The sequence below is a fragment of the Artemia franciscana genome, chromosome 21, assembly GCF_032884065.1.
Source record: "Artemia franciscana chromosome 21, ASM3288406v1, whole genome shotgun sequence".
Lineage (NCBI taxonomy): Eukaryota > Metazoa > Arthropoda > Branchiopoda > Anostraca > Artemiidae > Artemia > Artemia franciscana.
In genome coordinates, this window is record NC_088883.1 from 14,066,985 (window position 1) to 14,090,194 (window position 23,210).

The window sequence follows — 23,210 nt, forward strand, 5'->3', positions numbered from 1 at the left end:
CCTTAAGTTTGACGCCAAAACATCGTGGAAATCTGTTTAAGAGCTTATTTGAAAACTAATACTTACGTGTAAATGCTTAGTTTCCATTCGTCATAGCGACACCACCGTAAGGTGGTATATGTAATTAAAAACCAATTAATGGGGGTTTTTATGTAATTTCCGTAGTGGATAAACTTTGAAGCATAAACATTGTAACATTTAAATCTCTGTGGCCAAAAATCCTTAGTCGATACTTAGATCCCCTCTTGAATACTCTTCCTCTCAGTCCCCTTCCTAAGTAAAAACAAAAAAAAAAAAACAAGAGAAAAATCGAGCACAGTCAAACGATGTTTCCACTCAAATACAAATTTTGTTCTGGGATAATGCTAAACATTATTTAGGTTTATCCTAACAGTAAACGTAAATTACAAAGGCGCGTTTTTGGGAATTTCAAAAAAAGAGCTTGAAACCCTGAATGAGGGTTCTAAGCGTTTATCCCCACCCCCTCGGAAAATAACCCCCAGAAAATATACCTGGAAAATACCCCCGCATAAAATATCCCCCGGAAAATCCACCATGCGGAAAATAATCCCCCCGGAAAATACCCCTGCGCGCGGAAAATAGGGTTTTCCATATTTGAGAATTTGATTTCTTGTGTGTTTTTTTTTAGTTTAGTTGAGAAGTGCTAAGGAAAGCAAATAAGGAATTTAACCTCATATGAAGTTTTACAATTTTTGGCAGTATTTGGCGCCAAATTAAAGAAAAAGACGAAGAAAAAATAACAAGAAAAAATATATGTACGCGAAAATCATCAAAATTAAGCTGAAGACATATGACACCAAAAAGCTTAAGAAGGTTAAGCTTTCCTTTGAAAAAATGGTTGGCTTAATAGATAAATGAAACCAAAAACGAAAAGAAATTACAAGACATAACCTAGTCAAGTTCAAAACGAGCAAAAATTAACAGGAGTAGGGCTGACAACACCCATATACTCTCAAAACTAGAACGTTATTGGCACTTTACTAAATAAAAAAAAAACCTTGGAATGTCTTTAATACACATATACTGATATTTATTCCTTAAAATCTTAATAATCTTTAATTTATTTAAGTCAAAAAAGTGAAAATATTGAAGATGTATTATATTTTCAGTAAAGTGCAAATTATGTTCTGGTTTTGAGGAGGGACGGGGGTTGTCAGCACTACATTAATTTTTGCTTGTTTTGAGTTTGACTCAACAAACGTTAGAAACATTTTTGTGCAATAAGAAGGGAAGTTTCACTTTGCAACACCCTTGTGGACATTATCCACATTTTTCGACGGAAAATCCTTGGCAGAGAATTTGATCCCCCCTGAAAGGAAATTATTCCTAAATATTTTATCCCGCTGAAAATTCCCCCAGACAATCCCCCACCTGCAAAATTTTTTTGTATGTTTCCTAAGAACAAATACTATCTGTAAGTAATGGACAAAGCACAAAATTTAAAAATGCACTTAAACCTCTACAATTGGATTCTCTGATTGTTTTGTAGTTAACTCTGTCATAATGTAATTGAAGAGTAACATTAAACTCCAAAATGAGCAGAATTTATCTCGTATAGGAGGGAAACTGCCCCTTCCTCATCCACACCTCCACCTCATGTCCGCAGAACCTTCGGAGTATGTTAATTAGATTAGAAATTGAGAGTTCAATTATGAAAGGATTGGAGACCAACCAGGCACGTGGGGGTGGTATTTGCTGGGGGGTATTTTCTGAGGGGGGAAGAATTTTCCATGGGGTGTATTTTCCGGAGGCGCATTTTCCAGCGGGGTATTTTCCGGAGGGGTGTATTATCCGCGGGGGCATTTTCGGTGAGTGGTATTTCGGGTAAGGTATTTTACGGGGGCTATTTTCCACGGGGAGTGTTTTGCGGGAAGGTAAACGCCAGCCAACGATGTATCTATTTTTTCTCAACCGCTATCGAGGGACTGGGAGATCGTAGGACCTTTGAAATGTGTAACCAAGTAAAGTTTTCCCAATTAGGATCTTACTTCCACCACCCTTTCAAGGCGTAAATGAATTGATTATTGTTTTTAAATTCTTTACAACATTACGGCAGAAAAATTTCAATGATAATAACAAAAATTCTGTAAATTATTTTAACTATACATAAAAAATTCTTTTTATGATGGTCAGTTCTCGACATAGGATACAGGACCTAAGTAATTGATAAGTAATTGATTCATAAGTAATTGAATTATTATCTGCCACTTCTCAAAGATACCATTGACAATATATCCCTTGTGCTCATATATGACAAAATTGCATTTACTTTTTGTAGGAAAGCTTAAGAGATGTGCGAAGTAAAATCTATATTTGGCGTTTTATCATAAGCAGTGCATACCGCTGCCTTCGTAAAGAGCTAAGTAGGCTCTATTTATAATTTATTTCTTTTTTCACGACACTTCGAGTGGAAGGAGTTATCGCAGAAACTTTGGAGGGGGATCACTCGATTGGGAATTAGAGGTTCTAGTGCTTTGTAAGAAGTCACTTTTAAATAGTTACTTTCGATTTGGGAAATAAAAGTAATCGAAGAGCAAGTAGCTTCGTGTACGTCCTTATTTTGCCGATGGCATAAAATATCAAAATTGAGACATCCATTTTGTTCAGCATAGTTGAAAGTTTTAATAAATATGCCTCTGGAGATTACAACCTCCCCCTCATAGCCCTTGGGGCAAGGGCTCTTAGCTATGCTACAGGACCGTTGTTTACACATAGTATTTGTTATTAAGTAACGACAAAGACCATACTGCCTCTCCATAAGACTAACAATAAAAGACAAAACAATGAGGAATTATTCTAGGACAGCGAAAACAGTTTTTAAAGAATACTTTGTCTTTACGCCTAAAAGCTATCATCAGCAAAGCACAGATAACTATAAAATAAGACTTACAATAAAATATGTGACTATTAAAACAGTCCTAGAATTACCACTTCAAGAAAGTTCAGCCAGGACTGAAGGAAGAACACGAAACAAGGCAATTAATTCAGATAAAAAAAACAATCAGGACCATGTTTTTAATGCGATTCTTGCTTTTTTGGCAGTTAATATGTAACCAAAAATGTCTCCTTGATACAGGCTCATTGGTTTTATCTATTGGTTTTGCAAAAAAATTTCTTAAATTTCAAAATTTGTTAAATCATTTTTAAGCAAATTTACATAAAAAACCTTGAGCAAATTTTCTCCCAAATCTCTATTTAAAAAAAGAGTCACAGCTTAACTTCACTATAGTTTCTGTAGCCTTTCAAACAACATGTTTAATACTCAGATCCAGTGTTTCCAATAGCTCCTTTTGTAATCTTTTAACCGTCGGAAGTTTTCCGTAGAAAATCTTTAGATTTCGGTCATCAGAGGCAACGCTGTAGCGTTGCCTGTACGGCTCCAATGTTTTGTTATTATTATTCTTTTCTCAGAGGCACTTCATATGGAAAGGTCGTCGTATAAACTTAAGAGGGGGCTCATTCGACTTGAAATTATACGTTCTAGTGTTGTTTTTAAGAGTCAAAAGTGATTGGAGGGCAACTACCCCCCATGCCCTTTTCCCCCAAATGCATCAGATGAAATTTTGAGATAGTCATTCTGTTAAAAATAGTTAAAAGGTCAGATAACAAAAACGCATGTGTCGACACCATCCCCCAGGGCTCGGTGGCAGGCGTTATAACTTATGCCCTGGAGACATATATTGTTCTTATGAAAGGGATGCTCGTATAGACTTCAGGGAGGGTTCATTTGATTGAACATTGGAAGTTCTAGTTCACTTTTTAAGATTCAAAAGAGATCAGAGGGCAAATAGCCCCCCCTCCACCCCACACCTTTTTTCCCCGAAAGCATCAGATAGAAAATTTTGAGATAGCCATTTTGGCAAAAATAATTCAAAGGTCAGATAACAAAAACTCGGGTGTCGACACAGGCAGGTGTTTTAAGTTTTGTCCCGGGGGTATATATAGTTCTCATGGAAAGGATGCTCGTATAAACTTCAGAAAGGGCTCAATTTATTGGGAATTGAAAGTTTTTGTTCACTTTTTAAGATTCAAAAGAGATCTGAGGACAACTAGCTCTCCGCCTCTGCATGCCCTTTTTTCCCAAAAGCCATCCGAAATTTTTTTTTAGATATCCATTTTGTTAAAAATATTTCAAAGGTCAGATAGCAAAAACTCCGGTGTCAACACACACACCCTCCCTAGGGCCCGGGGCAGACGTTCCAAGCTATGTAATGGTGTCACGTATGGTTCTCATGGAAGGGATACTCGTTTAAACTTCAAATAGGGCTCATTTGATTGGAATCTGGAAGTTCTACTTCACTTCCTAAGAGTCAAAAGAGATCCGAGGGCAATTAGCCCCCCACACCCTTTTCCCCAAACCCATCCGATAAAAATTTTGACATTTGAGAGAAATAGTTCAAATATCAGATAAAAAAAATTTCCTGGTCGATACAACCCCCTAGAGCCCGAGGGCAAGTATTTTAAGTTATGCCCCTAGGTCGTTTAGGGTTTTTATGTAAGGGGTGGTCAAATAAACTTCAAAGGTGGCTGATTTGGTTCACAGCCTCTTTTTCCAAAATGCATCCAATGAAAATTTTAAGATAGCCAGTTGGGTTGTAACTTATGCCGCGGGGGCATATAAGATTTTTATGGAAGAGGTGATCACATAAACTTTGTAGGGGACTCAAGTGATTAGAAATTGTAATTTCTAATTCTGCTTTTAAGAGTCAAAAGTAATGGGGGGCGACTAGCCCCCCACCCAACCTTTTTTTCCCCAAATGCGTCCAATAGAATTTTATACAGCCATTTTGTTAAAAATATACCAAAGATAATATAACAAAACTCTAGGGATAAAACAAACCCCCTGAATACGGCGAATGGTCGGCGAATAGTCGTATAAACTTCGGAGAGGACTCATTCAATTGTAAATCAGGATTTCTAGTGCCCTTTTTAAGAGTCAAAAATGATCGAAGAGCAAATAGTCCTCCAGGGCCCATTCCCCAAATGCATCCAATCAAAATTTTCAGATGGCTGTTTTGTTCAAAACAGTTTCAATATCAAATAGCGAACACTTTAGGGTCAGCGCAACCCTCCAGAGCCCAAGGTTAAGTGTTATATGCTATTCCCCGGGGGGGCATATAACGTTTTATTTAAGGATTGGTCGTATAAACTTCAGAGATTTCATTTGATTGGAAATTTAAAGTTCTAGCTACCTTTTTAAGAGTCATCAAAAGTGATCGGAGGGCATCTACCCCTCGCCCCCACATCTATGCCTTTTCCTCCAAATGCATCCAGTAAAATTTTGAGATAGCCATTTTGTTCAAAATAGTCCACAATTCAAATCAATATAACTTAGGGGGTTGAGAAATCCTCCGTAGTATCTGGGACAAGAATTGTAACTTATGCAAGCTATAAGTTTTTAAGAATCGAACGTGATCAAAAAGTAACAAGCCCCCCCCCTCATTTGCCCTTTTCCCCCAAATGCATCTTATCAAAATACGCAAGTTGTAAGTTTTTAAAAATCGAAAGCGATCAAAAAGTGACAAGCCCCTCCCCCTCATTTGCCCTTTTCTCCCAAATGCATCTTATCAAAATATGCAAGTTGTGATTTTTTAAGAATCAAAAGTGACCAAAAAGTAACAAGCCCCTCCCCTTTGCCTTTTTCCCCAAAATGCATCTTTTCGTAGATAACATCGAAAGACCACACTGCCTTTCCCTGACGAAAATATAACAGTTCAAAATAGGGATGAAACCTTTTAATTGACAGAGAAACAAATATAAATTTTTTTATCTGTATATGTGTTTGAAATATCCAGTTAAAAAAAAATTATATTTGTTTCACTGTCAATTAAAAGGTTTCATCCCTATTTTGAACTGTTATATTTTATGCATCTTTTCAAATTTTTGAAACAACCATTTTGTTCAAAATAGTCAAAATTCAAACTACTATAACCTAGGGAGCGGAGAAATCCTCCCTAACCCCCCGGGGCAAAGATTGTAACTTATGTAAGTTGTCCATTATTAGAATATAAGGTTTATGTGGAAGGGGTGGTCGTATTAACCTTGGAGGGGGCTCATTCGATCGAAAATTTAAACTTTTAGCTCTTTTTCAAGAGTCTAAAATGATCAATGGGCAATTAGCCCACGCCCAACATTCCTAAAGGGCATCCCGTCAAAATTTTCAGGTGCCATTTTGTTCAAGATAGTCAAAGGCCAAAAAACTATGCTTCCATGGTTGATCCCCCCCCCTAACCCCGAAGAAATATGTTAAATTTGAATGTCCATATTGAATAAACACATTCGATAATAGTATAAGACAAATATGACAGTGAAAAGGTTATGAAAGAATTGATTCATACGCTAGAGGCTTCAATTTAGGTAAATTGAATGTATAAATCAAGCTTGAAACGAACAAAAACCTCTGCAAACAAGAGTTTGGGATTTGCCTCCTTCTCCCAGTGTAAAAGTCTTAAGAATACTGCGTCATTGGCGCTTTACTGAAGACGATTTCTATTACAAATATTTTCTTTTGGACTTATTACAACATTGAATATAAACATAAAATTTACAGTAAAAGTAAATTTTAAACTGATGAGCTTTCAGCAATTAGCATTATTATATATCGAATATTCAGTTTGATTTTATTAGTTCCTTTCAAGACTGTTCAAAATAAACACTTCACTACAAACAAGAGTTTGAATACTGCCCCCTTCCCTAACTGTACAAGTCTAAAACCTACTGCGTCATTGATGCTTCATTGAAAATAAAATTACAGTGAAGCAAAATCTTGAACTGATGATCGTTCAATAATGAATAACATTGTATATCAAACATTTAGTTTGATTTTATTTGTACTTTTCAAGACTGTTTCAAACACATATAGTTTTCAGTAAAGCGCCTATGACCCAATAGGTTTTAGACTTTTACAATGAGAGAAGGAGGCAAAACCGAAACTCTTGTTTGTAGAGATTTTTGTTCGCTTCAAGCTTGATTTGCATATTCAATTTAAGTTTCACTCGTTTTAAGATTCATCTACTTATTTATGTTATTATGTTTGTTTGCTATGATTGTTTATTTAATTTCTGTTCGTTTTGGGTCTCATTTATGCTTCAGTAGCAAATTTGCTCGTTTTAAGCTTGATTTGCATAGAGAACTTAAGCTTTATTTGTTTTAAGATTGATTAAATTCGTTTATATTAATACCTGTTGCATGTATTTTGCTATCATTTTTTATTCAATTTCTGTTCATTTTGGTTTCGTTTATTCTTAAATAGTAATTCCTGGTCATTTTCAGTTTGATTTATTCTAGGTTTTATTTCTTCTGATCTTAAGTTTAATTTGGCCTTTACTTTTCTTTAGAAACATCTTTTTCGGAAAGTTTTTTTTTAATGAATTTAGAAAAATTTGACTTTTCTGAGCTCATATTCAACAAAAATGACTTCTTCTGCTGCTACTACTACTACTACTACTACTACTACTACTACTACTACTGCTACTATTGGTTTTGCTACTACTACGAAAGCTAAAGGTATTAAGGTGAAAATGTTAAAAGCTCCAACATCTACAGCATTTTCATAATTGCATAATTTTCATCAGCTTGAAAATTAGAACTTTTCCTGAAGTTACGCAAATAATGTTGATAATTGCACAAGCAATAGTTCATTTAATGGTCAGTGTATTTATGCAACGAGCATTAAAATTATTTAATATTTGGATTTAGATTATATGAATATTAGGACGACTTGCCAACTAAAAAAAAAACAAAAAAAAACATTTTACAGAGCCTAGTTGTTTGCACATATAAGTGGTTTTACAATTAAAAAATGATTTGGCTTAATGATGAAAATTTTTCATTTTATTAAATTTATTCCTAGATTTTAGCATCAAGGCCGTAGCCTGTCTGGAATTTTTGCTCGGAGAGGGGGCATTTTTCTGTTCCCCCTCAAAAAACTAAAAAAACACAGCTTAAAAACTGGTATTAATTCGCAAAAATGTAGGGGGAGGGAGAAAAATGTGTTTTTTTAATCTAGAGGGGTGGGCAGTTTTGTTGTCTTTTCAATTTTTAAATGAAAATACCACGAAAGGTGCTTTTCAGAATCAAGAGGGGCAATTACCGAACCCTCCTCCTCTTTGGATTCCCTTCGTGAAACACACTTAAGGAAGAATCAGGAAATAAGTCAGAAAAATAAACCAATGGAATCCAACCACACTTTTTAATATGGAATTAAAGACATTAATGTTTTGTTTTCTCTATGGGTAGGATCTATATTTGTTATTCAAAGTAACATTACGCGCACTTTTTGCTTTCAAACAAAGGTGTCAAAACTTTACTACCCCTTTCTGGTATCTGGGTTTATTTTGATAAACATCTAACGCTGGTATGCATGTACTGGTCAGCGTGTAGCTGAATCTTTCAGAGCTAAGGATTCTCGTAAAAGGAGACACTACAAGAGTCTCTTTTTATGGCACTTAGTATTAACCAAGTGACATATAGCAATCGCCAATTCTGTCGGTCTGTCTGTCGGACTGTCTGTCTGTCGGTCTGTCTCTCGGTCCCGGTTTTGCTACTTTAGGCACTTCCAGGTAAGCTAGGACGATGAAATTTGGCAAGCGTATCAGGGACGGGACCAGATTAAATTAGAAATAGTCGTTTTCCCGATTTGACCATCTGGGGGGGGGGCCCGATTAATTCGCAAAGAATAGAAAAAATGAAGTATTTTTAACTTATGAGCGGGTGATTGGATCTTAATGAAATTTGATGTTTGAAATGATATTGTATCTCAGAGCTATTATTTTAAATCCCGACAGGATCTGATGACATTGGGGCGAGTTGGAGGGGGAAAACCTAAAGTCCCGGTTATGCTACTTTAGGCTTTTCCAGGTAAGCTAGGACGATGAAATTTGGCAAGCGTATCAGGGACCGGACCTGATTAAATTAGAAATAGTCGTTTTCCCGATTTGACCATCTGGGTTAATTCGGAAAAAAATAGAAAAAATGAAGTATTTTTAACTTATGAGCGGGTGATTGGATCTTAATGAAATTTGATGTTTGGAATGATATTGTGTCTCAGAGCTCTTATTTTAAATCCCGACCGGGTCTGATGACATTGGGGGGAGTTGGAGGGGGGACACCTAAAATCTTGGAAAACACTTAGAGTGGAGGGATCGGGATGAAACTTGATGGGAAAGATAAGCGCAAGTCCCAGATACATGATTGACATAATCAGAATTGATTCGTTCTCTTTGGGGTAGTTTTTTTGGGGGGAGTAATTCTTAAAAATTAGAAAAATGAGGTATTTTCAACTTACGAACGGGTGATCGGATCTCAGTGAAATTTGATGTTTAGAAGGATATCGTGTCTTAGAGCTCTTATTTTAAATCCCGACCGGATCTGTTGATGGGGGCGGGGAGTTGGGAGGGGGAAACCTAAAACTTGGAAAACACTTAGAGTGGAGGGATCAGGATGAAACATGGTGGGAAAATTAAACACAAGTCCTAGATAGATGATTGATATAAACGGAACGGATCCGCTCTCTTTGGGGTAGTTGGGGGGTGGGAGTATTTCTGAAAAATTGAAAAAAATAAGGTATTTTTAACTAACGAACGGGTGATCGGATCTCAATGAAATTTGATATTTAGAAGGATATCGTGGCTCAGAGCTCTTATTTTAAACCCGACCGGATCTGGTGACATTGGGGGGGGGGGAGGTTGGGAGGGGGAAACCTAAAACTTGGAAAACACTTAGATTGGAGGGATCGGGATGAAACTTGGTGGGGAAAAAAACACGAGTCCTAGATACTTGATTGACATAACCAGAATGGATCCGCTCTCTTTGGGGTAGTTGGGGGAGGGGGTTAATTCTGAAAAATTAGAAAAAAGGAGGTATTTTTAACTTACGAACGGGTGATTGGATCTCCATGAAATTTGATATTAGAAGGATATCGTGTCTCAAAGCTCTTATTTTAAATCCTGACCGGATCTGGTGACATTGGGGGAAGTTTGGGGTGGGGAAACCTAAAATGATGGAAAACGCTTAGATTGGAGGGATTGGGATGAAACTTGGTTGGAAAAATAAACAGAAGTCTTGCATACGTGATCTACATAATTGGAACGGATCCGCTCAATTGCGGGGGGGGGGGGGTAATTCTGAAAAATAAGAAAAAATGATGTATTTTTAACTTACGAAGGAGTGATCAGATCTTCATGAAACTTCATATTTAGAAGGATCTCGTAACTCAGATCTCTTATTTTAAATCTCAACTGGATCCAGCGTAATTGGAGGGGGGGCAGTTGAGGGGAACCAGAAATCTTAGAAAATACTTAAGAGGTGAGATCAGGATGAAACTGGATGGGAAGAATCAAAACCTGTCTAAGATACGTGACTGACATAACTGGACCAGATCTGCTCTTTTTGTTGGAGTTGGGGGGGGGGGTAATTTTGAAAATTGAGGCATTTGTAACTTACGAAAGGGTGACCAGATCTTAATCAAATTTGATATTTAGAAGGATCTTGCGCTTTAAAGCTCTAAACCGATCAGATCCTGTGACATTCGGGGGAGTTGGTGGGGGAAACCGGAATTCTTGGAAAACGTGAAAATTGGGGTATTTTTATTTTATGAACAGGTGATCGGATCGTAATGAAATTTGATATTTAGAAGGAATTCATGTCTCAGAGCTCTTACTTCAAATCCCGACCAGATCTTTTGACATTGGGGGGAGTTGGAGGGGGAAATCTTGGAAAAACACTTGGAGTATAGGAATCGGGATGAAGCTTGGTGGATAGAATATACAAATGTCCTTGATACGTGATTGACTGAACCATACTGGATTCGCTTTTTTGGGGGGAGTTGAGGGGAGGGGTTCAGTGATTTGGCGAGTTTGGTGCTTCTGGACGTGCTAAAACGATGAAAATTGGTAGGTGTGTCAGGGAGCTTCACAATTTGACTTGATAAAGTCGTTTTCCCAGATTCGACCATCTGGGGGGCAAAAGGGAGAGGAAAAATTAGAAAAAGTTAGGTATTTATAACTTACGAGTGGGTGATCGGATCTTAATGAATTTTGATATTTAGAAGGACTTTGTGACTCAGAGCTCTTATTTTAAATCTTGACCGGCATTAAGCCTCTTATTTTCCTTTTTAAATCAGTCTATTGATTTATAGAATTTTGCTAGAGCTCATACCATATGATCTCTTGGCTCTTAGCTCTTCTTGCCTCATCACAAGTGCCATATGAGCTCTTAGCTCTTTTTTTATAAACTAAAAACTTTTTTTACAAGCTTTACTTTTTTTCTAAACTACTTAAATAAATACTTTTTATAAGTGTTTTATAAACTAAATAAAACTTTTTTTTATAAACTTTTTTACAAAGTAAATACAAGACAAGAACTTGACTGGATTAAGGAAAGACAAGAAATAACTTTAAACACTTCCGAAATCCATACATAAATGATTTCCAAGGTTGTCAGAAACACGTTCTACTATATTAAAATTACCAAAAGTTCCACTTTTTGTATTTTAAACCTAGTTTTTCTGATTCCCATTTCCAAAAGACAAAGCATCATAAAATTAGGTGGCATGTTTCCCGCTCTAAGACTCACATTCAAAAATTTACAAAGGTGTGCAAATCAAATACCCTTCCCTACATTCCTTTGCATGTCTTGGAACAATTTAAAAGACCCAAAGTTCCACTTACAGTACACTTTTAAGACCACTTGAGAATCTTTAAATGATGTGTTGACGGGCACACGCCGTACTTGAGATTCCAAGGGGCCATTGCCTATTTTAACATACATTTTGTGCTTTATTTGACCAGGATAGATCAAGCTGAAGGGTGTAAGACTAGATAAATGTGGGACGTAAAGTGTATTTCCTGTTTGGAAAGGATTCTCCTATTCAAATTTAAAAACTTCCTTCTTACACTTTTCGTTATTCCTAGAGATCGTTGCTCAAAAGTAAAAAAATATTTCCAGTTGGCTAAGGATAATGATGTATTTATGGCATAACAGGATCAGGGCATACACAAGGGACCAGGGGCTTAATTTTCTATGGGACAGGGGGTGCAAGGGGGCTAGCTGCCCCAAGACCCCAGTTTGCCCCGCGAGCTGATATTTAGTTTCCTCAAAAATCTTGTCAAAACTAAGAGAAGCCTGCATAATTTAAGCTTCCAGAGAAACGGGTCAGTTTTCTTTAGTATATTTTTGCCTTTATGACACTATATGGCTCATTTTTCATTTTTCACTGTCAGTTTCACCTGATTCTAGAAAAATGGCTCTAGCTTTGCCCACCCCTGCCCCAGGATTTTGAAGAAATTATACCACTGCAGGGGCCGTTTCTCGTCAACTTAACCCCCTCCCAAATTCATTGGATTTTTAAAATTATTTTTGTTTTAATTTTCGCATATTTCTAATGTATTTTACACTGGTATTTTCTATAGTTTTGATCGATCTCCCCTCACTAAAGAAAAACATTCAAGTCTACATGCGAGAAATGGACGCTTTCAATCGAATCAGATAATCGCAGGAGTTCAGGCCATTTTAGGTATAGTTATTAAATAAATAAAAAAATAAGTTTTTTTTTTAACTGAAAGTAAGGAGCAATATTAAAACTTAAAACGAACAGAAAGTACTCCGTATATGAAACGGGCTTTTCCTTCCTCAAGTCCCCCTCTTTATGCTAAAGTTTGACTCTTTCTCTCAGCTTTACTTTTTAAAACAGTAAAACACTTTAGTGTAAAGAGCGGGGCGTTGAGGAGGGAAAAGCCCCTGTCATATACGGAGTAATTTCTGTTAGTTATAAGTTTCAATATCGCTCCTTTTAAGTTTAAATGCTGCTCCTTACTTTCAATTGAAAAAACTTTTCCATTTTTATTTTTTCATTATTCTTTAAAAAAAAATACTAAAAAATCCTGCACCCCCTTCATGGCCCCCCGTATAACCCTCTCCTCTCAACCCCTCCCCCAACCAAAACAATCCCCCTGAAAGTGTCTGTACATTTCCCAATAACCATTACTATATGTAAACACTGGTTAAATTTTGTAACTTGCAGCCCCTCCCAAGGGGACTCTGGGGGAGTAAGTCGTCCCCAAAGACAAAGTTATTAGGTTTTTCAACTATGTTGAATAAAATGGTTATCTCAGAATTTTAATCCGGTGACTTTGGGAAAAAGTAAGCGTGGGAGGGGGCCTAGGTGCTCTCCAATCTTTTTGGTCACTTAAATAGGGCACTTGAACTTTTAATTTCCGTTAGAATGAGCCCTCTCAAGACAATCACTGACCACCGGGTCGATGCGATCACCCCTGGGAAAAAAAACAAACAAATAAACACGCACAGATAGGTGCTTGAAACTTCGACTGTAGGGTTCTCTGATACGCTGAATGCGATGGTGTGATTTTTGTTAAGATTCTATGACTTTTAGGGGGTGTTTTCCCTATTTTTTAAAATAAGGCAAATCTTCTCAGGCTCATAACTTTTGATGGGTAAGTTTAAAATTAATGAAGCTTATATATTTAAAATCAGCATTAAAATGCAATTCTTTTGATGTAACTATTGGTATCAAAATTCCGTTTTTTAGAGTTTCGGTTACTGTTGAGCCGGGTCGCTCCTTACTACAGTTCGTTACCACGAACGTGTCCAACAAGTCTCTTCGTTGTTAAACGACATTACATGTAAGGTAGGTTTTTGGTACTTGTACCAAAAGCTTAGTAGACAATTCAAGCGGCTTTGGTGTAAATTTCTATAATATAGTGGTATGTAGTGTAGCCGTTCTGGTGTTACACTGATTGACAAGATCAGTTCCCCAGTAACGCTGCTTAAAGATTTCAGACTGTTTACGGAGAGATACAGCGCAGTGTCAGCAGCTTCGTTTATTTGTAATGAGGTGTACAGCTTCGTTTAGTGTACAGCTCAGCTTCGTTTATTTGTTAACAATTTTTGAAATATATTTCAATGAGAAATAATAATTTTTCAATCAATTGTTCGCACAGCATCCAAAACAATATGAAATTGAACTCTTCATATTACTGAGCCTTCCCAAAAAGATTCGTTTGTGTGTGCCTGATGAGTGCTTAGATCGGTAGCCAATAAAATCTATTTTGTAAGTAGTTTTGAAAAGATGTGCATTTCACAATTGCATTTCATGACATTGAGTCGATTCTCCTTCACCCAAAATCTCGAGCTTTTACGATTTGTATTGCATGTTAAAATTTGTATTGTATATTCTAACACGAATATTTATAAAGGTATAATTTCGATAAAAATTTATCAGATACACAAAAGCGTCAATTTACAAAAGTCTTGGAGGAGAGCAAAATATATTTTTCAAAATCAAGGGGATTAATTTAATTTTTTTTCACTAAAAATATCAAAAATGGTATTTTTAGTGAAAAAGTTCGAAATCTAAAGGGGGACAAATGTGTCTATGAGGGTGTGTGTGACAGATTCCCTTCATCCCCCCCAATCGGCATTATTGCAGATACATTTACTTCTTTTTGATAATTAAATAAAAAAAACAAGTTTTTTTAAACTGCAAGCAAGGAGCGACATTAAAACTTAAAACGAACAGAAAATATTCCGTATGTTAAAGGGGTTGTCCCCTCCTCAAAACCCCACTCTTTACGCTAAAGTTTGACTCTTTGTTACAACTCTACTTTTTAAAACAATAAAAAAAACTTTATCGTAAAGAGCGAGGTGTTGAGGAGAGGACAACCCCTTTAATATACGGAATAATTTTTGTTCGCTTTAAGTTTTAATGTCGCTCCTTACTTGCAGTTAAAAAACTTGTTTTTTTTATTTAATTTCTGAACGTTTTTGAATTAATGAATGTTTTGATCTTGGCTCAACGCACATGAATAATTAATGTGAAATTTGCATTTTTTTTTTTTTGCTAAATGGCTTTCTCATAGTTTTGATCGGACGATTTTGATAAAAAGCGGTGGGGGAGGAGGCCTAGTTGCCCTCCAATTTTTGTTTACTTAAAAATGCAACTAGATTTTTTTATTAAAGTACTTTTTGTTAGTAATAAACATGCGTACCTTACGAATTAACTTACGTAACAAACTTCTATATTTGTGTATTTTTATTACGTATATGAGGGGGTTCACCCCCTCGTCAATACCTCGCTCTTTACACTAAAGCTTGAATTGTGTCCCAAATCTTTAAGAATGACCCCTGAATCACAAAGACCATTGAATAAATAGTTGAAATTACTAAAAATACTTTAGCGTAAAGAGCAAGGTATTGTGGAAGAGACAATCCCCTTATATACGTAATATCTTATGTTTGTTTTAAATTTTGATGCTGCTCATTACTTCCAGTTGAAAAAAGATCATTTATTTTCTCATTGTTTTTTTTTTTTTTTTTCAATACTGCTAGAATATTGCGTCGGATGACTAGCCCCCAACCACGCATTGCACCCCGGCCGAGGGCGGAGAATCAGGAGATCGGCACCTGCGCTACGCGAACCCTAATCGGTTTGCATGCGAAAGTTTGCTTTTTTTGCTAGAAAATCCTGCGCCCCCTTCATGGAAAGTCTCTTCCCTCGTGATAAATTCCTCCATAGAAAGATCCTCCCACGTAACCCCCTCCCCCAACCCACCCCCACCCCAACGCGAAAATTCCCCCCTGAAAACGTCTGTACACTTCAGAATAACCCATACTATATGTGAACCATGATCAATGTTTGTAACTTGCAGCCCCTCCCCCGGGATATGTGGGGGATTAAGTCGTCCCCAAAGACATAGTTATTAGGTTTTCGACTAAGCTGAACAGAATGGCTATCTCAAAATTTTGATCCGGTGACTTTGGGAAAATGTGCATTGGAGGGGGCCTAGGTGCCCTCCAATTTTTTCAGTTACTGAAAAAGAGCACTAGAACTTTTGATTTCCGTTAGAATGAGCCGTCTTGTGACATTCTAGGACCACTGGGTCGATACGATAACCCCTGGGAAAAAAAAACAAATAAATACGCATCCGTGATGTGACTTCTGGCAAAAAATACACAATTCCACATTTTTGCAGATAGGAGCTTGAAACTTCTAGAGTAGGGTTCTCTGATACGCTGAATCTGATGGTGTGATTTTTGTTAAGATTCTAAGATTCTTTTAGGGGGTGTTTCTCCCTATTTTCTAAAATAAGGCAAATTTTCTCAGGCTCGTAACTTTTGATGGGTAAACTAAACATGGTGAAACTTATATATTTAAAATCACCATTAAAATGGGATACTTTTGATGTAACTATTGGTATCAAAATTTCATTTTTTAGAGTTTCGGTTACCATTGAGCCGGGTTGCTCCTTACTACAGTTCTTTACCACGAACTGTTTGAAACGTAGCCCTAGTCAATGATTAATAACAGTTTAACACACCGAGGATGCAGAACTATAAACCCTTGAATATTATAAAGTAGAAGCTAAATAGAGTAGAAATAGAAAGAGTACCCTAAAAAAAGTAGAAATAGAAGAAAGTAGAAGCTAAATAGAGAGAAAAATATAGAAAAAGAACATAACAAGTTAAAACCAAGTTGTTACAGGCGTAAAGGATGAACAACTGTTCTCAAGAACCTGATGTAAACTGAAGGAGGGGCTTCTTCGAAAAATTACCAAGGCATCATTAAGTATAATGCCTTACCTATTTTCATGTCTTCTGGTCATTAGTCAGTTTCATCCGTAGGATTAATAATACCTATAGATACATATCAACCTGATGACATAAATTTAAATTTCTCATTCTTTAAGCACATGTGTCATTTTTAACCTTTTTATTTGTAATAATTTACATTTTTTTCTAGGAGTTGGTCTGGTAACAATTACGCCAAAGCTACAATTCAGCGGGAAATGGAAAGAAACCCGAGGCTGAAAGTGACTGTTCCAAGTAATGTTGAAAGCGAGGATATTCTAGACAAAGCATTTTCCGACGTACACGTCAATGGTTTGAATTAAAATCGTTTCTATTTTGTAAAAAGTTTTTCCTTACCAGGACATGGGAGATGTTCAGGTTCGTCATGGTGGGAGATTTTCTTTGAATTTTTCTATTTAGAAAATAAAAATCTGGATCCGAAACTGTGTTTGATTATTTACAATTTGTTGTACAGGTTTCATTTTAAAGGTGAATAAATGCATGACAAAAAGAATAATTTCTTGGCTGGTTTTTACTGAGGGGAGGGGGCTATTCTTTCTGTAAATATCTCTTCGTCCCTGGTGAGACCTCTACTATAAATGTTTGACGTGAACAAAAGCAGTAAAAAACTCGAATATTCTTGGCGTGTGGTTAAATCCCACACCCTCGTTCTAACCTCGCTCATGTTCGTTTTCTTAAAGAGGAAAGCTGTAGGACGAAGTACATGTTCAGTTGAATAAAGTTGCCGGAAGACCATAGAACACTGAGCAAAAGCAATCTTTCACTGGAGCCTTTCGGTGGAAACCTCAAAGAGTTTTGAGTAATCTGTATAGCGAAACTTTCACGAGGAAACTAAGATAAATAAGAATTTGGCCTTAACTTCTTATTTACTGAGTGTTTATGTAACAATTTACTTAACAATTACGTAATTTACGTAACTCATTACTTAATCTCATTTACGTAACAATTTACTGAGCGTGTGGTCCCACTTTAACCGAAGAGAAAAAGAAAATGAGTAATTCATGGTAAAAAGTGCCCTGTAATTTCATTGGCTTACACCAGCGACATATTTCGTAAGCCAATCATATTATCTTATAAGTGTATCAAAAAAGGAACTATCCCTGTCTTCTCAAGAACTAACTGGTTCTCCCATGTTCTTGATTGAATTTTTTTATGCCGAAACGAAAAATTAAATTCTACCTAATTGGTTCTGTTGTGTGAAATTCTAAGCCAAGTGAAAGAATGAACTGTTTTTTGGTCGGACAAGTAATTTCTCTATTTCTCTGCGGCTTAATCCTTCTCTTGATGATAATAATAATAATTATTATAAGAAGTCAAACTAAACGTGGAAGGTGGAGCAACGATAAGTTGTGATCGAAAGCAAAAAGAAATAAATAAATAAAGAAAACGAATATACTTGCCGCAATCTCACTCCTATGAAAAATCTTTTCCTGCTTAAAAAAATTATTATGATTTGGAATAGTTTTACTAGATTTAATGCTTCAAATGTATTGTTCTTTGTGAGCAATTTTTTTTTCGTTTTATTCCTGGTTTCAACGAAAGAATGTTTTTTTAATTTTTAATTTTGGGACTTTATCACTTTCTTTTTCTCATCTCTGCTTATAATAGGGTAATTCAACATCTATATATTTTTTTTTAATTCCTATTCCTCTTCTAATTAAAATATTATCATGCTTGCTCACAAGGGGGAAGGGGGGTTAACCATTTTCATGTGCAAGACCAAAAATAGAGCAGCGTCAAATTTGAAAATTTCAGAAAAAAATCACACTAATGTAAAGATAAAGAATTCTGTTTGTCAAAACTTTGTCTGTGCCAACACCCTTGTCGGTCATACTGCCAAAATACCCAGACTAAAAAAAAACATAAAAAACTAAGAAGAGGAAAAATTTACAATAAACAAGTTTTTATTTAAACTGGGGAATATTCAGAAGCCACAAAATTTCAAGAACTAAGGAATTAAATAAATCAGAAAATCCAATCTCTAGAGAATTGCTTGCTAAGCTCCCCCCTGGCTATTATCCCATGTGGCCCGGATGACTGAAAAGACATTGTGTATGGGATTGTCATATTTCGAAGCTCAGATGAAGGACTACGATCGTCAAACAAGAAATAATTGGTACTCTTAAACAGTTTTTGCTCCTTGGCGGCAAAAGACACCTATATCTAAAACTGAAACCGTTTCTAGAACTGACGCTGTTCAGGTAAGAAAAGTACCTTTTCTGTTATTTTTCTTCAGTCTACAGATTACCCCCAAAAGGTATGTATTTTAATTTGCAGACAATGTTTTTGTCCTGTCACATCAAATAGTACTTGAAGTTCCGCTAACGACAGTTTTTTAATGACCTAACAGGCTATCTTTTGACAATAGCTCTTATCAACCCCTTCTCCTCCCTAAGAACCCCTTGTTTAAGAAAAAATATATTAATAACAATTAAAAATAGCGTTGTATGCTTTCCTCCAATTAATTGACTCTAGAGTATACTTGCTTACTTTCCAGGGCCTTGAAATAAACTAAAAACTAACTATAATGAAAAAGTTTTGAGAAGGCGTGCAGCAGATCTGCAGCTCTTTAGTGACTGATGCAGATAATATTACAATTACAATTCGTCCACAATAAGACCTTAAAATCTTTAAAAGGCTTTAATATTTTAGATTTAACTGTAAAGTAGTTGAATGACAACCTTGTATTCAAAGGGGTAGTAAGGATAGGGATCCAGTAGTCAGTCAATGTGTTTTAGCCACGTCATTCGTTTGCCAGGGGATTGACTCCCATTTACAGTTTATGAGTGGTACCCTGAGGGGAGGCTTAAAAGGGTCAACCAAGACACACTTTATGACAGCAGTATGATCGGGATCCGAGTAGAGATCCGAGTAGTATCTCTCTTCAACCACAATGGGAGGACGTCGGGGTTGCAGCTCAGTTGTGTGATCTCTGACGAAGCTCGGTAGACGCCTTTTGCACCACTCCTGGCTCTGGGGGATCTAAAGTCTAAGGTAATGTGGCTTCGGGATATATACGAAATATCCCAGCGGTTACATCTCCAGCTTCTCCTTAGTGTCGTGTATTTTGTACCTCCGCTATCTCAACGTTCTTAATTCTGAACCTCTAGTTACACCTTCGTGCGCATATACTTCCATTTTGCACAAAACTGTCTTGAAGGATAGTTAAGAGAAAAAAAAAGTTGAGGGTAGGACTTGGAAAATACACACGAAATTTTTCCCCGTGGCCTTCCAGGCTAAGAAAACCTCAAGATTACCAACACAAGTGTACACTTAAATGTAACCCTTGTATTCGAATAAGCTACTATAAGTTTAAGCTTAAACTAGTGTTAACTACTGCCAAATTAATTTAAAAAGTAATAATTATCATACACAACTTTGGATTACACCGACAAGTTGCAGTAGCAAAAGCAAACCCTGGCTCACCAGTTCTTTTGCAATTAATCGCCTTGCGAAGAGTGGCAAATTGAGTATAAGGGGACTTGATAGTGATTTGAAAATAACGTGGAGTATCGACAATGACCCCCTGAGTTGTAAACGCTTCTCAGGCACAGTCCCTGGGTCTAATATATCCCTGAAATTATATCTCCAACTCATCCTTAGTGTCATGTGTTTTGTACCTCCGCTATCTCTACGTTCTTACATCTGAACCTTTAGTTCCACCTTCATGCGGGTATACTCCCATTTTGCATAAACTGTCTTCAAGGATGGTTGAGAGAAAAAAAAATTGACCGTAGGGCTTGGAAAATACACACGCGATTTTTTCTCCCATTGCCTTCCAGGCTAAGAAAACCTCAAGATCACCAACACAAATGTACACATAAATATAACCCTTGTATTCGAATAAGCTACTATAAGTATTGCCAAATTAATTTAAAAAGTGATAATTATCATATACAAATTTGAACTTTACCGACAAGTTGCAGTAGCAAAAGCAAACCCTGGTTCACCAGCTCTTTTCCAATTAATCGCCTTGGGAAGAGTGGCAAAGTGAGAATGAGTGGGCTTGAAAGTGACTTGAAAATAACTGGAGTCTCGATAATGACCCTTGAGTTGTGAATGTTTCTTAGACCTAATCAGGCACGCATGTAGGATTATTTCTTCTGGGGAGAGCAATAACAATAAAAAACAACTTTTTACTTGATGATTTAAATAAAAAGTACCCAGAAATTTGGGAAAACTTGACATTTTTTTGGGGGGGGGGCTTAGTCCCTCTCCCCTCCTTGGAACGTCCCTTTTCTAAAAATTTTATGCTTCAGAAAATAATTTCTTTGAGGAAATATTAGAAGATATTCTGGGAGATTGTGCCATATCTTTTTTTAGGTCCCGCTATGTCCTTTTTTACTGTTTTTTCAGCGGTTCGACTTTTTAGACAAGAAGACTTTAATGAATTTGAGTGTCAATACAAAAATAATCAATTGGAATGTTGTGCTATATATTTTCGGAAGCGTCAATCAAAAACCATAGGCCATCTGCTATGGACCAACTAATTGTTCCAATATTTGTCTAACTAGATAAACAAAGGCTTATGAACACTCCTTTCGATTCATTTTGATGGGAAGGTCAGTTCATCTCCTGAATGCTTAAGTTTACCCAGGAAGCGTATCATTAAAACAACTAAAAACAACAATTTAATGAACTTTTTTCTGTTCATGTATTTCAAAATGTGACTGAAACAAAAATACATGGAAAGTAATAGAACTGATATTGTTTCTTTTCAGAATTTATCGTGTCAAGGACCAAGTGTAAAATACCAACAAAAGTTGCTAAGTGACAAGTTGTCACTGACAACAATTAAACTTTTAAAGTAAAAATACATAAATATCAATAAAAAGGTGAACAGCCTTGATTGTTTCTATCTTTTATTTTAATTTATGTCGCATCCGTTATTTGTAACTAACTTCATAATAAATGATGGAACGTTGGTCAAAGCTTATATATAAATCAAGTTAAAAAACAACTTTTTTCAACTGAAAGCAAGTAGCAATATCAAATCTTAATGTGAACAGATATTATTCTGTAAACCAGGGGGAACGCCTTCTCTACCCCTAGCCCTAGCCCTATACACTAAAGTTTGACTTATTTTTAACAATTATTTGAGAACGACTACTGAAGCACAGGGGCTGATGAATTGGAATAAGGAAATTTTAATGTACTAGAAAACTTAAGCGTAATGAGTGATGGATTGATGAGGAGGCAACTCCTCTCATTTACGGAATAACTTCTGTGTGTTTTAAGTTGTGCTGCGCCTTACTTTTTAGTCGGGAAAACTTTGTTTTTATTTCTGATGGTTTTTAAATCACGCGGGGAAGTCCTCCCTCCTCGAAAAAATTCCCCCAGACTGCCTTCCTCAAAAACTTCTCTTGCGGAAGATTCACGCTCGAAAATATCCTTCCACATAAAATATCCGCAGAAAACTTTCTTCGGACAGTTCCCTCCTTGCTGAAAATTCCCCCTGGAAAATTTCACATAGATAATTCTTTCTGGAAAACTTTCCTTAGTTTCACTAGGAAAAGTATTTTTATGTAGCTACTGTTCATTTTTTATTCGTGCAAACTCCCCCTCCGTGAGAAATCTTCCCCAAAAAATTTCCCCCACCCATTGAAAGTTTCAAAAAATCCTTCCATGAAAATCCCTCCACGGAAAAATCCCCTGAAAATTCTCTCTCCACTGAAAATCTTCCCCGGAAATTTCCACAGGAATATTCTCTCCACTTATAAAACTGAGTAGCCAAAGTGAAAGTAAGGCAAATATGTAAATTAAGACAAATGCTGTGTATGAATTCCGGAAAACTCCCCCATCTATTATTTCCTCCCTGCGGAAAATTCTCCCATAGAAAATCCCTTTCTCCCGCGAAAAAGTGTCCCTTCCCCCAAAAACGTCACCGGACAGTACCCCCTTAGAAGATTTTCCCCATATGAGAATTACGGAGCCAAAAAGACAGTAAGACATATACAAATATTTCCGTATATGAATTTCGGAGTACCCTCCCCCCTCCAAGGAAAACTCACTCCCGGAAAAATTTCCCCCGACAATACCACCCTCAGAAATTTTTCCTATGTGTAAAATTGAAAAACTAAAAGAAAAGTAATAAAAACAATTCCAAGCATAGATTTCCGGTGAATCCCCCAGTGGTTTATCCATCCCTCGCAAAATTAGCCCTGTGGAGAATCTCCTCTGAAGAAATCTCCCTTTGAGGAAACTCTGTCGGACAGCCCCCTCCAAAAAACAGTCTTTTATACATTTATACATCACTGTATTGAGAAGCAAACCTGTTTGCTTAAATGGTCCCTTGACAGCTCACTCCCATCGATCCCCGGTACTGACACTGATTTTAAGAGACCAAACAGAATGGGGATTCCCCCAAAGCTGCCATCTACGTAACGAAAACCGTAGATGACGTTACTGTTAACTATAAATGATGACATGTTTTCTTTTCCAACGACATATTTTTTAACTTCTAAGCTGTTTTCCATTTATGTGTGATGTATGAATCGAGCCTGAGACCCTTGATTTCTTATGGCAAGAGAACGACTGACCCAACAAATCATTGATGACATTATGATCTTAGAAATACTTTCTAG

General features: G+C 36.5%; 1 protein-coding gene across 1 annotated transcript in view; it reads left to right on the plus strand.

The window, feature by feature from the left end:
• LOC136041026 (urocanate hydratase-like) overlaps positions 1–17,048 on the plus strand; it is an 88,051-nt gene extending 71,003 nt beyond the window's left edge. Inside the window, exon 15 of the mRNA XM_065725546.1 lies at positions 16,778–17,048. Within this exon, the coding sequence (XP_065581618.1) occupies positions 16,778–16,928 (151 nt within the window). The 3' untranslated portion in view covers positions 16,929–17,048. The remainder of the gene's footprint in view (positions 1–16,777) is intronic.
• The last annotated feature ends 6,162 nt before the right edge of the window (positions 17,049–23,210 follow it).